The 12,392-nt window shown below is 43.8% G+C and overlaps 1 protein-coding gene across 1 annotated transcript in view; it reads right to left on the reverse strand.

Annotated features, from left to right (window-relative positions):
- Positions 1-12,392, reverse strand: part of MEI1 (meiotic double-stranded break formation protein 1) — a 72,614-nt gene that overhangs the window by 36,496 nt on the left and 23,726 nt on the right. The window contains exons 14-18 of the mRNA XM_027593874.2: positions 11,949-12,090; positions 9,942-10,053; positions 7,981-8,041; positions 6,660-6,757; positions 3,712-3,880 (exon numbers count right to left, since the gene is read on the reverse strand). Of these exons, the coding sequence (XP_027449675.2) occupies positions 3,712-3,880; positions 6,660-6,757; positions 7,981-8,041; positions 9,942-10,053; positions 11,949-12,090 (582 nt within the window). The remainder of the gene's footprint in view (positions 1-3,711; positions 3,881-6,659; positions 6,758-7,980; positions 8,042-9,941; positions 10,054-11,948; positions 12,091-12,392) is intronic.

Here is a 12,392-nt window from a genome sequence, read left to right on the forward strand (position 1 = left end):
ATGGAAAAAATACCAATGTCCAATGTACCAAGGTTGGTATCTTAGTTTGATAAATGTACCATAGTTTGTTAACATCAGGAGAAAATTAGTGAAGAATTTTCTGTATTCTTTGCAACTTTCCTATAAATCTATAATTACCCCAAAGTAAAATGTTTATTTAAGAAATAAAAATAAAACGGATGATAGGTATAATTTATACATTATACAGCTACTAAAAGTATGAGGTAGACCTATTAATACATGTACTAAACAAGAAAAGATCTCCAAGATATATTGTCAGGGGGCACCTGGGTGGCTCAGTTGGTTAAGCGACTGCCTTCGGCTCAGGTCATGATCCTGGAGTCCCGGGATCGAGTCCCGCATTGGGCTCCCTGCTCAGCAGGCAGTCTGCTTCTCCCTCTGACCCTCTTCCCTCTCGTGCTCTCTATCTCTCATTCTCTCTCAAATAAATAAATAAAATCTTTAAAAAAAAAGATATATTGTTAGGTTAAAGGGCAAATTGAAGACCTTATATAATATCCCATTCTGTATACTGGATAAAAAGAAGCATATATGTGTTTGTTGATGCATAGACAAGTTCACACAGGGTACCTAACAGTAGTTAATGTTGGCAGATGTATGGAAATGTATTTTATTTTAACTTTATACCCAACTATTTTACTTGCATATTGACATGATTTTTAAAAAAACATTCAAAGAATCACATGGGAGTAATCAAAACAGTATGGTATTGGCATAAAAACAGACATATAGACAAATGGAACAGAATAGAGAGCCCAGAAATAACCCCACGCATATGTAGTCAATTAATTTATAACAAAGGAGCCAAGAATATACAATGGAGAAAGCATAGTCTCTTCAATATATGCTGTTGGGAAAACTGCACAGCCAAATGCAAAAAAAAAAAAAAATAATAAAAGTGGACCACTATCTTATACCATACACAAAAATTTACTCAACATGGATTAAGGACATGAATTAAGACCTGAAACCATAAAACTTCTAGATGAAAACATAGGCAGTAGGCTACTTGATGTTGGTCTTGGAGATGGTTATTTTAGATCTTATACTGAAAGCAAAAAAAAAGGGGGGACTATTTCAAACTAAAAAGCTTCTTTTTCTTTTTTTTTAATACTTTATTTATAAAAGAGGGCGCCTGGGTGGCTCAGTTGGTTAAGCGACTGCCTTCGGCTCAGGTCATGATCCTGGAGTCCCGGGATCGAGTCCCACATCGGGCTCCCTGCTCAGCGGGGAGTCTGCTTCTCCCTCTGACCCTCCCCCCTCTCATGTGCTCTCTCTCTCTCTCTCTCTCATTCTCGCTCTCTCAAATAAATAAATAAAATCTTAAAAAAAAAAAAAGAGAGAGCAAGTAGGGGGAAGGAGCAGAGGGAGAGGGACAAGCAGGCTCTGCGCCAAGCACGGAGCCCCACATGGGGCTCAATCCCAGGACCCTGAGATCATGACCCGACCTGAAATCAAGAGTCAGAGGCTTAACCGACTGAGCCAGCCAGGCGCCCCTCAAACTAAAAAGTTTCTGCAAAGCAAAGGAAAGCATCAACAAAATGAAAAAGCAACTTATTGAATGGGAGAAAAATCTTTGCAAATCATGTATCTGATAAAAAGTTAATGTCCAAATATATAAAGAACTCACACAACTCAATAGTAAAAAAAAAAAAAGAATTAAAATAGGGCACCTGGATGGCTCAGTTGGTTAAGCATCTGCCTTCGGCTCAGGTCATGATTTCGGGGTCCTGGGATCAAGTCCTGTGTCAGGCTCCCTGCTCAACGGGGAGCCTGCTTCTCCTTCTGCCTGCCCCTCCCCCTGCTTGTGTTCATGCTCGCTCTCTCTGTTAAATAAATAAAATCTTTAAAAAAATTAAAAATAAGTCCAATTTAAAAATGGGCAGAGGATTTGACTAGACATTTTTCCAAAGAAAATGTGCAGATGGCCAACAGGTACATGAAAAGATGCTCAACATCACTTGTCAGCAAGGAAATGTAAATCAAAACCACAATGAGGTATCACCTTACACCTGTTAAATGGCAATTATCAAAAAGAAAGAAAAAACAAGTGTTGGCAAGGATGTGGAGAAAAGGGAACACATAAGCACTGTTGGTGGGAATGTAAATTGGTGCACCCACTATGTAAAAGAGAATGGCGTTTCCTCAAAAAATTAAAACTAGAACTACCATATGATCCAGGAATTCTACTTCTGGGTATTTATCCAAACTCAAAAAGATATGTACACCCCCATGTTAACTGCAGCACCATTTACTATAGCCAATACATAGAAAAAACTTACATGTCCATTGGTGGATGAACAGATAAAGAAAATGTGATACGTACATACACACAATGGAATACTATTCAGCCATAAAAAGGGGAACCCTGCCATTTATAACATGAATTGACCTTAAGGCATAAGGCTAAGTGAAATAAGTCAGCCAGAGAAAGAAAAATACTGTATGATCTTACTTATATGTGGAATCCTAAAAAAAAAAAACAAAAAACTGAACTCACAGATACAAATAACATATGATGCTGGAACATCTAAACAAGCCACATGCAAAAGAACGAAGTACTGATATGTGCTACAAATATTATGCCAACCGGATGAGTCTCAAAAAACACTATGCTAAGTCATTTATTGTAGGAGCCATCTACAGGAAATATTCAGAATAGATAAATCCATAAGGACAGAACACAGACTGTTGGTGCCACGAGAAGGAAGAGGAGGTGAATGCTTAATGGGTATGAAATTTTATTCTGGGGGGATGGAAATGTTTTGGAACTAGAGAGAGGTGGTGGTTGCACAACTGTGAATATACTAAATGCCACTGAATTGTTAACTTTAAAATGATTAATTTTATGTTATGTGAATTTTACCTCAATAAAATTATTTTTTAAGCTTAAGTAATAATAGTCCTTTGATTTTGAAATTTTAATAAATTGTACAGTAATTTTTTTTTTAAAAGACGGGGGAGGGACAGAGGGAGAGGGAGAGAGAATCTTAAGCAGGCTCACGCCCAGCAGAGCCCAGTGCAGAACTCAATCTCAGGACCCTGAGATCATGACCTGAGCTGAAAGCAAGAGCTGGATGCTTAACGGACTGTGCCACCCCAGTGCCCCTTAAATTGTATAGTAATTTTTTAAAAATGATTTTATTTATTTATTTGAGACAGAGCGCGCAAGAAAGAGCTAGTGCAAGTGGCAGGGAGGGGCAAGGAGAGGGGAGGGGTAGAAGAAGAGGGGAGGGGCAGAGAGAGGGCCAAGAAGCAGGTTCCCCACTGAGCGGGGAGCCTGCCCCAGGGCTCAGGGCTCAATCCCAAGACCCCGGGATCATGACCTGAGCCAAAGGCAGACACTTACCCAACTGAGCCACCCAGGAGCTCCTGTAAAGTAATTCTTAAAACCAAAGTAAACCATTAAAAATTTTTTTCTATGCACAAACAATACTTTTTAAAGATACTGAAAAATTCTCATTAGCACTCTAGGCCTCTGCTCTCTACACTGTGACTAACCCCTCTGCCTTAACCCTCCTCCAGTATGTGAACCCCTCAGGAATACAACCCATTTCTCACTTATCTCTGTGTCCCCAGTACCCAGCACCAGGCTTGGAGCAGATGCCTCTGTGAATATTTATTGAACTAAACTGGGCCACAGATGTGGGTCCCAGGATGCACTGCCAGCCACTGGCATTGAACACTGACCTATCTTCGTGGATGTAGGCCAGGTAGAAGAGGAGCAGGATGCAGTACTGTCTCTGGCGAGCAGTTCCCTCCACATACTGGCGATCTGACAGGAAGGCAAGGCTTTCGGGGCTCCTGCTGCTTATCTGGGGCAGCCCATGCTGCAGGAACGCAGATACTGCAGAGAGTTCTGGGGAGGAAACAAGCAGGAGAAAGCCACATAGAGAACACAGGAAAGCAGCTAATCAGCACAGGAGTACCTACTATACGACGAGTACTGCACAGGGTAGCAGGGTACATGCAGGATAAAAGGAAATCAGTTTCCTATTGCTTTATAAAGCTTTCACCCTGCCAGGAGAGACTAAAGGTAACATGTGGAAGAACATGGATACAATCCTTCATTCATTCATTGGCAAAAGTTCACTGAGTGGCTACTCTAGGCCAGGCTGTGACACACAGGCCCTATCTCCAGGAGCTGGTGGCTGAGAAAAGACAGAAAATGAGACACAAAGTTACAGGACATGCGATCAAGTGCCCTGTTCAAGTGTGGAAAAGGGTGTGACTCGTACCACCTGGGGTGGGGAGGACAAGCTCAGAAAGAAGGGAACTGTGGAAGGTAAGCAGAAAACAAGCAGAAAAGTGAGGGCAGAGAATCCTAGGCAAAGGAAGCAAGGTGTTCAGAGGCCCAGAGGTATAAGAGGACATGTTTAGGGTGCAGCAAGGAATTCCGTCTGACCAAACCGGCAATGAATAGATGTTGAGTGTCAGGAGTTGCAAAAAGCTATGTGACGTAATTTGTAGTTTGAATGCTGAGTAAAGAATTTGGATTTTATCCTGAGAACAGATTTCCTATGAAACCTCTGTTTCAGAAAAGAAAGGGTATTTTCATACCAAAAGAGTATAAAAGGAAAAGACTTTAGAGCTTAAACTTTCAATAAAGTCAACTTTATAGGAAATTCACTATATTACCCTTATTTCCCACATTTCACCATGGATCAGAGGAACCTTCCTCACTGTCTGACAATGCCCCACAGACTGATGTTTGGGGACCACAGCTGAAGGCTAGGGTGTTAGGAGGGTAAGACTTGGTTTTCAGATAGATCTTTCCAGCATGGATGGAGACTGGTTGGAGGATGAGAAACTGAAAGCAGGGGGCCAAGTTAGAGGTCAAGTGAAAAGTCTGTCCTGCTAGGGCAGTGGACTTAGGGCCAAGCGGAGGGTGAGGATGGAGAATGTGCACAGCAATTTGATAGCAGAGCCAGGCCAGGTCTCCTAATTCTAAGTTTAGTGATTGTTTCCACCAAAGCACACTATGATTATTACCGTAAAAATGAAACTAATATCCTTGAGTTTCACACATCCACCCACCCTTTCTCCTGATACATAAAAGAAAGAAGCAGGGCGCCTGGGTGGGTCAGTTGGTTAAGCGGCTGCCTTCAGCTCAGGTTATGATCCTGGAGTCCTGGGATCGAGTCCCACATCGGGCTCCCTGCTCAGCGGGGAGTCTGCTTCTCCCTCTGACCCTCCCCCCTCTCATGTGCTCTCTCTCTCATTTTCTCTCTCTCAAATAAATAAATAAAATCTTTAAAAAAAAAAAAAAAGAAAGAAGCAGTCTGCATGTAAATAAGGTCTGCTGTTCTTCCTGGCGCTCTGAGATTTGACAAGACCTCAGTGTCTAAGGAGGCAGATATGTGGGGCTCCTTCCATTCCCAAAAAAGAGGGTGCTGTCAGCAGCAGCGGGGCTAGCAGAGTGAGCCCAGGAGGTGCTGTGCAGTGGCACCAACCATGGCAGAAGTAGTTGTGCTAGTCTCTCCACAGGCCAGACCACACCTGAACAGGCAGAGAGCAGGACACCACGCAGAGAGGAGTGGCTGCTATAGTGAGAGAACTAGGAGCCAAGCCACGTTGGAAGGAATGAAAATGTTCACCTGGGCTTCTGTCTCTCTCAGCACAGTGTTGGAGAAAAAAGAAAAGAAGCAGTGAGGTTTAGGAAATGGGGGGGCATGACACATCTTCATAAATGTAAAAAGAGGAAACATGGCGAGCACTACAAAGAAGGTATCGTATTTGCTGAATGAATGAATAAAACAATGATTAAATTGTTTTATGTTATACTAAAAGAGGTCTAGGATAGAGGAACTCTTGGGGGGGGCAGAGAACATGTCATAATTACCACCGTATCCACAGCAGCACTGAGGCCTCCCTGGAATGGAGGAGGAGCTCAATGACTATTCAACAGAGGGAAGAACTTCAGCTCTCGGCCTTCCATCTGCTGTTCCCCCTGCCTAGGCTCTGCATGTGCTTCCTTCATCTTACTCAGACCTCTGCTAACACTCCGGCTCTGCACAGAGACCTTCCCTGACCACCTAGCCAACGTGCATCTTCTCCCTCCATCATCCTCCATCCCTTTGCCCAGTCTTATTGTTTTCATAGCACCTATTCATTTCTGACATCGTATCTATGTGTTTCTTGTCTCCCGCTCTCATTCCCTGAGTTCAGGACTTTGGAACTGTATCACCAGCACCTGGAAAGAGTCTGGCACAGAGTAGATGGATGCTCAAGAAATATTTCTTGAAGAAACAAAGGAATGGAACAGGCCATTCCAAGTATTTTGAGCAGAAGTCTCTCAAAGTAACAAGCAAAGAGTGAAAGGTCTGGCGTAAGGGATGTTACAGAGATGGCCAGGATGAGGAACTGGGCTTGGTAAGCTTTGGAGTCTTTCTCAACCCTTTGAGTCTAAGGGTCCAGTAACCTTGGATTCTATTGTTTTCTGATTCTATTATCTCATCTCCCTAGGTGTTAACCTCTAGTCCCACCACTCCATGATTTCATGGTTCCTCTGGGCAGCTTCTAGAAAAGAGGTTATAATTATTACGATACTAACTCACTGCCCAGCCTATCAACAAAGGCATCCAGACTGTAAAAAGATCACCACGGACCTGACGAGTGGTCAAGCTGCAGCGTCTTACCTTCCTGGGAAGGTGGTCCTGTCTTCTCTGGAGCTGAGAGGAGGTTGAGGCTCATGTAGAAGAGGAAACTGGAACATACCTGGTTTAGGGCTGAGTGACTTAGAGGGTGGAAAGGAAGAGAGAACAAGAGAGGACATTGCGACTTTGGCTGGACAGCACTATCCCTGCCATATACTGGGGCGCCACTGCCTTGTGCCAGAGCCCAATGAAATTCTAACCATGGCCCTGGAAGAAGAGTTCTGGAGGTAGCTGTGAATAATTAATATGGAACCTGTTGCCACAGCTAAAACTTAGCACATAGGCATTCACAAAAATTTAAAACTGAAAAAATAAATCAAGGAGGGCTACTGAATTCCAACTTAACAAAACATACAAACAAATAAATACAAGTGCTCCTAGGCCAGGAAAGGGCTTGGAAGTACTAGGAAAAAAGGGAAGCTACTGAACCCAAGACAGGTAGTCAAGGAGAACTACAAACATCCAAAATTGTGACTTTGAATCCAGATGGATCCCTGTATTTGTATCCCCTCCTGAAGACTGGGTGTTCTATTCAACAATATGCAAGGAGACCTAGACACTGCATTGTGGTCACCTTGCAGGCTGTAGGCAGTAACAAATGGGATCTGTCAAGTAAATGCAGAGACAGGTGGCAAATCATAAATGGGAAAGGAAAAGAAGACTACTCTAGAAACGTAACAAGACAGAGACTGAAGGATCTACTTTGAACAAGAGAGTTTCTCCTCAGGGTGCCTGGGTGGCTCAGTTGTTAAGCGTCTGCCTTCGGCTCAGGTCATGATCCCAAGGTCCTGGGATCAAGCCCCACATCGGGCTCCCTGCTCCGCAGGAAGCCTGCTTCTCCCTCTCCCACCCCCTCTGCTTGTGTTCCCTCTCTCGCTGTGTCTCTGTCAAATAAATAAATAAAATCTTTAAAAAAAAAAAAAAAAGTTTCTCCTCTGGAAATGCTGGGCTGGCAGCAACTAGAACATGACTCTCGGTGGACACTTCTTTTCATTACCGTCTAGGGCTTCCATTTCCCCATTTGTAAAATGAGGTTTTAGACAAATGATTACCAAGAGCCTTTCCGGTTTTGACATAACAGGTGCCCATCCAAGTATCACATGGAATAAATGTCTCAGCAGAACCAGATTAAATAAAAGCTACAGAAGCACGTCCAGTTCATACCACCAGCTGCTGAGCAATTCTGACACTGTGTCAATCCCCTCATGGTCCTCTGACTAAACCATACCAGTCAGAAATTTCCACTTGTCCAGTCAAGGACACTGGCTCCTTGGCCACTGATTTTGCCTGAGACCATACATACCTCAGGTTGCTGCAGAACCTGGCCTTCAGTTCCAGGGTTAGTCGTATGAAAGATGATGAAGCTTGGGAGAAGTGGGAAGAAAGCAGAGAGCAGTTTAAACCAGACTTATTACATACTCAATCCTGGCATATACTGATCGCATCCTCCCCTGCCTTCCCAAATCAAATCCTCTTCTAGTGAGACTCCTCTCAATAAAAATCACCACCATCCACCTAGATGGCAGCCACAACCCAAGGCATTACCCTGAGCTCTTCCCTCTTCTTGCCCCATATCCAACTGTTGCACACCCCCTAACACTGCCTTAGTTCCTATCACCAACCTGAGCTAATGCAAGAGTTTGAACTATTTTCTCCAGCCTTGCATCCCTCTAACTCATGGTTCACACCAAACCAAAAAGAATATTTCTAAAACAGAAATCTGAGCCTATCACTCCTCTTCTTTAAGACTCAAAGCTCCTAGGATAAAGTCCAAATTCCTCACATGACCAACAAAGCCCTGCATGACTGAACCCTGGCTACTTCTCTGTGGTAAACCTTCCACTATAAGCTATGTGAGAGGAATAAAAGGCAAGGCTTTAAATGATAATGATAAGAGGCAAGCACTGCATACAGATTCAGAAAGCAGAAGCAGGCCCCAGAGCCAGATTCCCTGAGTTTGAATCCTGGGTACACCACTTCCAGTGCAATCTTGGGCAAGTTACTCAACCTCTCTGAGTTTCAGTATGCTCCTCCATAGAATGAAGATAATCATAGTACATACGTTCTAGAGTTTTTCTGGGAACTAAATGAATTAATACATATAAAGCACTTAAAACAGTATCTGACGGGTTCCTGAGTAGCTCAGTCGGTTGAGCATCTGACTCTTGATTTCAGCTCAGGTCATGATCTCAGGGTCCTGGGATCAAGACCTACAGGCTCCCTGCTCAGTGAGGAGTCTGCTTGTCTCCCTCTCCCTCTACCCTTCCTCCTGCTTGCGCATGCTCTAAAATAAATAAATAAATCTTTTAAAAAAAACAGTATCTAGGGGCGCCTGGGTGGCTCAGTCGGTGAAGCGTCTGTCTTTGGCTCAGGTCATGATCCCAGGGTCCTAGGATCGAGCCCTGCATCAGGCTCCCTCATCAGCGGGGAGTCAGCTTCCCCCTCTGGCTCTCCTCGTAGCTTGTGCTCTTGCTCTCTATCTCTCACAAACAGTATCTGACAATAGTAAGAGTGTAATAAATGTTAGTCGCCATTAGTTATTTATTACTACCTCTCTCTCCTCCCTTTCTGTTTTTGGCTGTTCCCCCTTCCCATTCTCACCATCACTAATACTTTCTAAGGAAAATAAAAGAGACTCTAACTCTGACTCCTGGGCTAATTCTGCAGATTGAAGTATTTACAGGGTTAACAATTGGAGAAGTGAGAAAGGAAGGTTTACCCTTGAGAGGAAAAAATGACTAGTGAGAAAAGAAAATAAATAGATGCAAGAAGGCCTGGAAAAGGCTGAGGGAGTCGAGAGCCACTAGGGTTCGATTTTAAGAAGGCAGTTCGGTGTACAGCTAGACAGCGGCTTTCACATGGAGTGCCATCCCCCCCGCCAGAAGGCATCTGGAAGTATGTGGGACGTTTTTCAGGTGTCACAATGACTGGGGGTACTTCTGACATTCAGCACTCAGGAGTCAGAGATGCTAAACATCTTGTGAGGTCTGAGGGAATATCAAGTATGGAGAGCAATGTGGAAAGACATGTGTTGGGGGCTCTGAACTGGAACTCCTTGACATTCTCAGGGAAGTATCAATAAATTTGAGAACTTACTTTAAGTACCTCTGGTTGTTGGATGGTATTCCCTTCTACCCAACACTGGGCAGAATATGGATATTGACTCTGAGTGATTACATAAACCTCCTGCCCACAGGTTATGCTCTCTTTGAATACTGTGAGCACCTGCCTCCCTCCCGACTTCCACACTTGCCTGCTGCCTACCGAGCTTCTTGGAGAACTTCTCCTTCATGTGGGGAACGATGACAAAGAGGTTGTGTAGAATCGACAAGAAAACTTCCATCAAGTTTGGGTGGGTGGCCTGCTCTGAGTGCCTCTGCAAAGAACCAGGAGGGAGAACACAGCCCACCAGGACTGAGCCTCCGAAGAAGAAAGCATCAGCAAAATTGGCATCAAATCTACAACAACAGACTAACACCCTTCACTTGAAGGGCACAAGAAAAGCTAGAGAACCTGAAGTAACAAGCCTGCATCCAAGGCTTTTATCTGCCACTTAATAAGTTGTGTAAGACACATTACCTCTCTGGATCTCTGTACCAAAAGGAATAAAACAGTAATAACAACAAGACCGAGCTCCCAGAAACAAATGAGATCTGATGTGTAAAAAGTACTTTCTAAACTATAATGCAGCGTGACACTCAAGTTTTAGTTTTTTTTTTTAAGTAGGCTCCACACCCAACATAGGGCTTGAACTTATGACCCTAAAATCAAGAGTCACATGCTCTACTGACTGAGCCAGCCAGGCACCCCTCCCTGACACTCAAGTTTCTGTGACTATAGCCATCAGTAATAATCATATAGTTTACAAACTATCTTCACATTTATTTTTCATGTGACCTCTGAACACCCCAGTCATGAGGCGGCCTGATGTACCAGACAGAGCTCTGGATTAAGAGGAGACAAACCTGGGTTCCAGATCAAGCTCTGCACAAGCCACTGTGTGCCCTTCCATTACCCCCTCCCCTCTCAGGGTCTCAGTTCCCTACCTGTAAAAGCTGGGATCTCAGAGACATGGTTCTTATAGATACCTTTCCTTTGGTTTTTAAACAAAAAAAAATGTTTTTATTTATAAAGGGAATACATGCTCATTAAAGAAAATGTATAAAATACAGAAAAGTAGAAAGCAAGAATAATATAATTCTATCATCCAGTTCTAGATCTGACTCTAACAATTTATAAGTCTAGGAAGAGGGCAGAGCAGATGAGGAAACCAACGTGAACTGCCCAAGTGTTACTGCTAGTGAGTGCCAATCAGAGCACGCATGCAGTCCATGGCTCCTGACTGTTACCCACCTGAAGACCCTGGCATGCTGCCTCAAAGCCTTCTTCCAAGAGGTCTATGCCTCCAGGACCGGAGGATGCCTGGTTCTATGCCTGCTGCCACCTACTGTTCCCAGTAGGTGTTTGGAGGTGCCCTGACTAAAAGGCACTCAAGATGTCCAAACCTCCAAGAGGACAGGACTCACCCAAAATCAACCAAGCAGTCAGCCGTTCTGGACCCAGCTCTTCCTACCACCTCCATCTCAAGTCAACTCAAAGTGAAGCTCTTCCAGACCAGGTCTCTCTTCAGAGCGGCCAAATCTCATTTTACAAAATATATGTGTGTTCCTTAGTGAAGCCTGAGTCATAGACATTCACCACTGTTCTTTACTAATCATAAAGACACATGGGTTCAAATCTCAGCACTGTCGTGCACTTGCTTCACAACTATTAGAACATGACAACCTCGTCTTTAAAATGGGATAATTATAGCACCCATCTCACACAGTCACTGGGATGATAAATTAGGTAATGAATATGAAGCATTTATCACTCCATAAACACTATCTATTTATTATTTTACTATTACTGCTTTCTACTTTTTCTTGAGAGGCCTCTGTTAGTGTACAATGAAACACCACACTTCAGAGTTTTGGGGTTTGTTTTTTGTTTTTTTTAAAGTTTTTTAAAAAATTTTTTAAGTAATTTCTACATCCAACATGGGGCTTGAACCCACAACCCAAGGCCAAGAGTCGTACACTCCACCAACTGAGCCAGCCAGGAGCCCCCACACTTTGTTTTTAAAACCAAAGGAAAAGTGTCTGAAGAACAACACCACTGAGACCCTCAGAAGGTCCAGTTGAGTACTCGCTGCCTTGTGTCTCTCGGCCTGGCTCAGTCTCACATCCTTCTGCCCAAACTTCATGCTATCTGTAGCTCAGGGGAACCTACCATCACCAGGGGGATACAAAGGGAGTCACAGGCACTGAGAAGAAATTCTGAGAAGGCCTCCAAAGTGTCTTCCTTCTCAGCACTGGGAGCTGTAAATGGGTTCTCCTGGGCTGAAGGCTCACTCTGGAATTCCACAGCCAACCTAAGAAATCAATGTGTAAGTATATCCACTACTACCTATACAACACAAAGGTTAGAAGCATCCTCCCAGAGGGATGCCTGCGCTCAGGGTTCTCCAGACCTGCCTTTCCCATCAGCAGATCTGGAGAAAATTCAAGAGGCCTCAGTGATGGAGGACCTGGTCCTTGGCTACCCCTTCAGCTGCGTGCTCCCCACCCCCTCTCCCATAACACATGACTGTTCTACCCTACTACATGTACTTCCCTGAACGTACCATGCTACTTGCTGTTTCACGTCTCTTTGCCTTCACAGATGCTGCTCTCT

Source organism: Zalophus californianus, chromosome 9 (genome assembly GCF_009762305.2).
Source record: "Zalophus californianus isolate mZalCal1 chromosome 9, mZalCal1.pri.v2, whole genome shotgun sequence".
In the NCBI taxonomy this organism is placed as follows: domain Eukaryota; kingdom Metazoa; phylum Chordata; class Mammalia; order Carnivora; family Otariidae; genus Zalophus; species Zalophus californianus.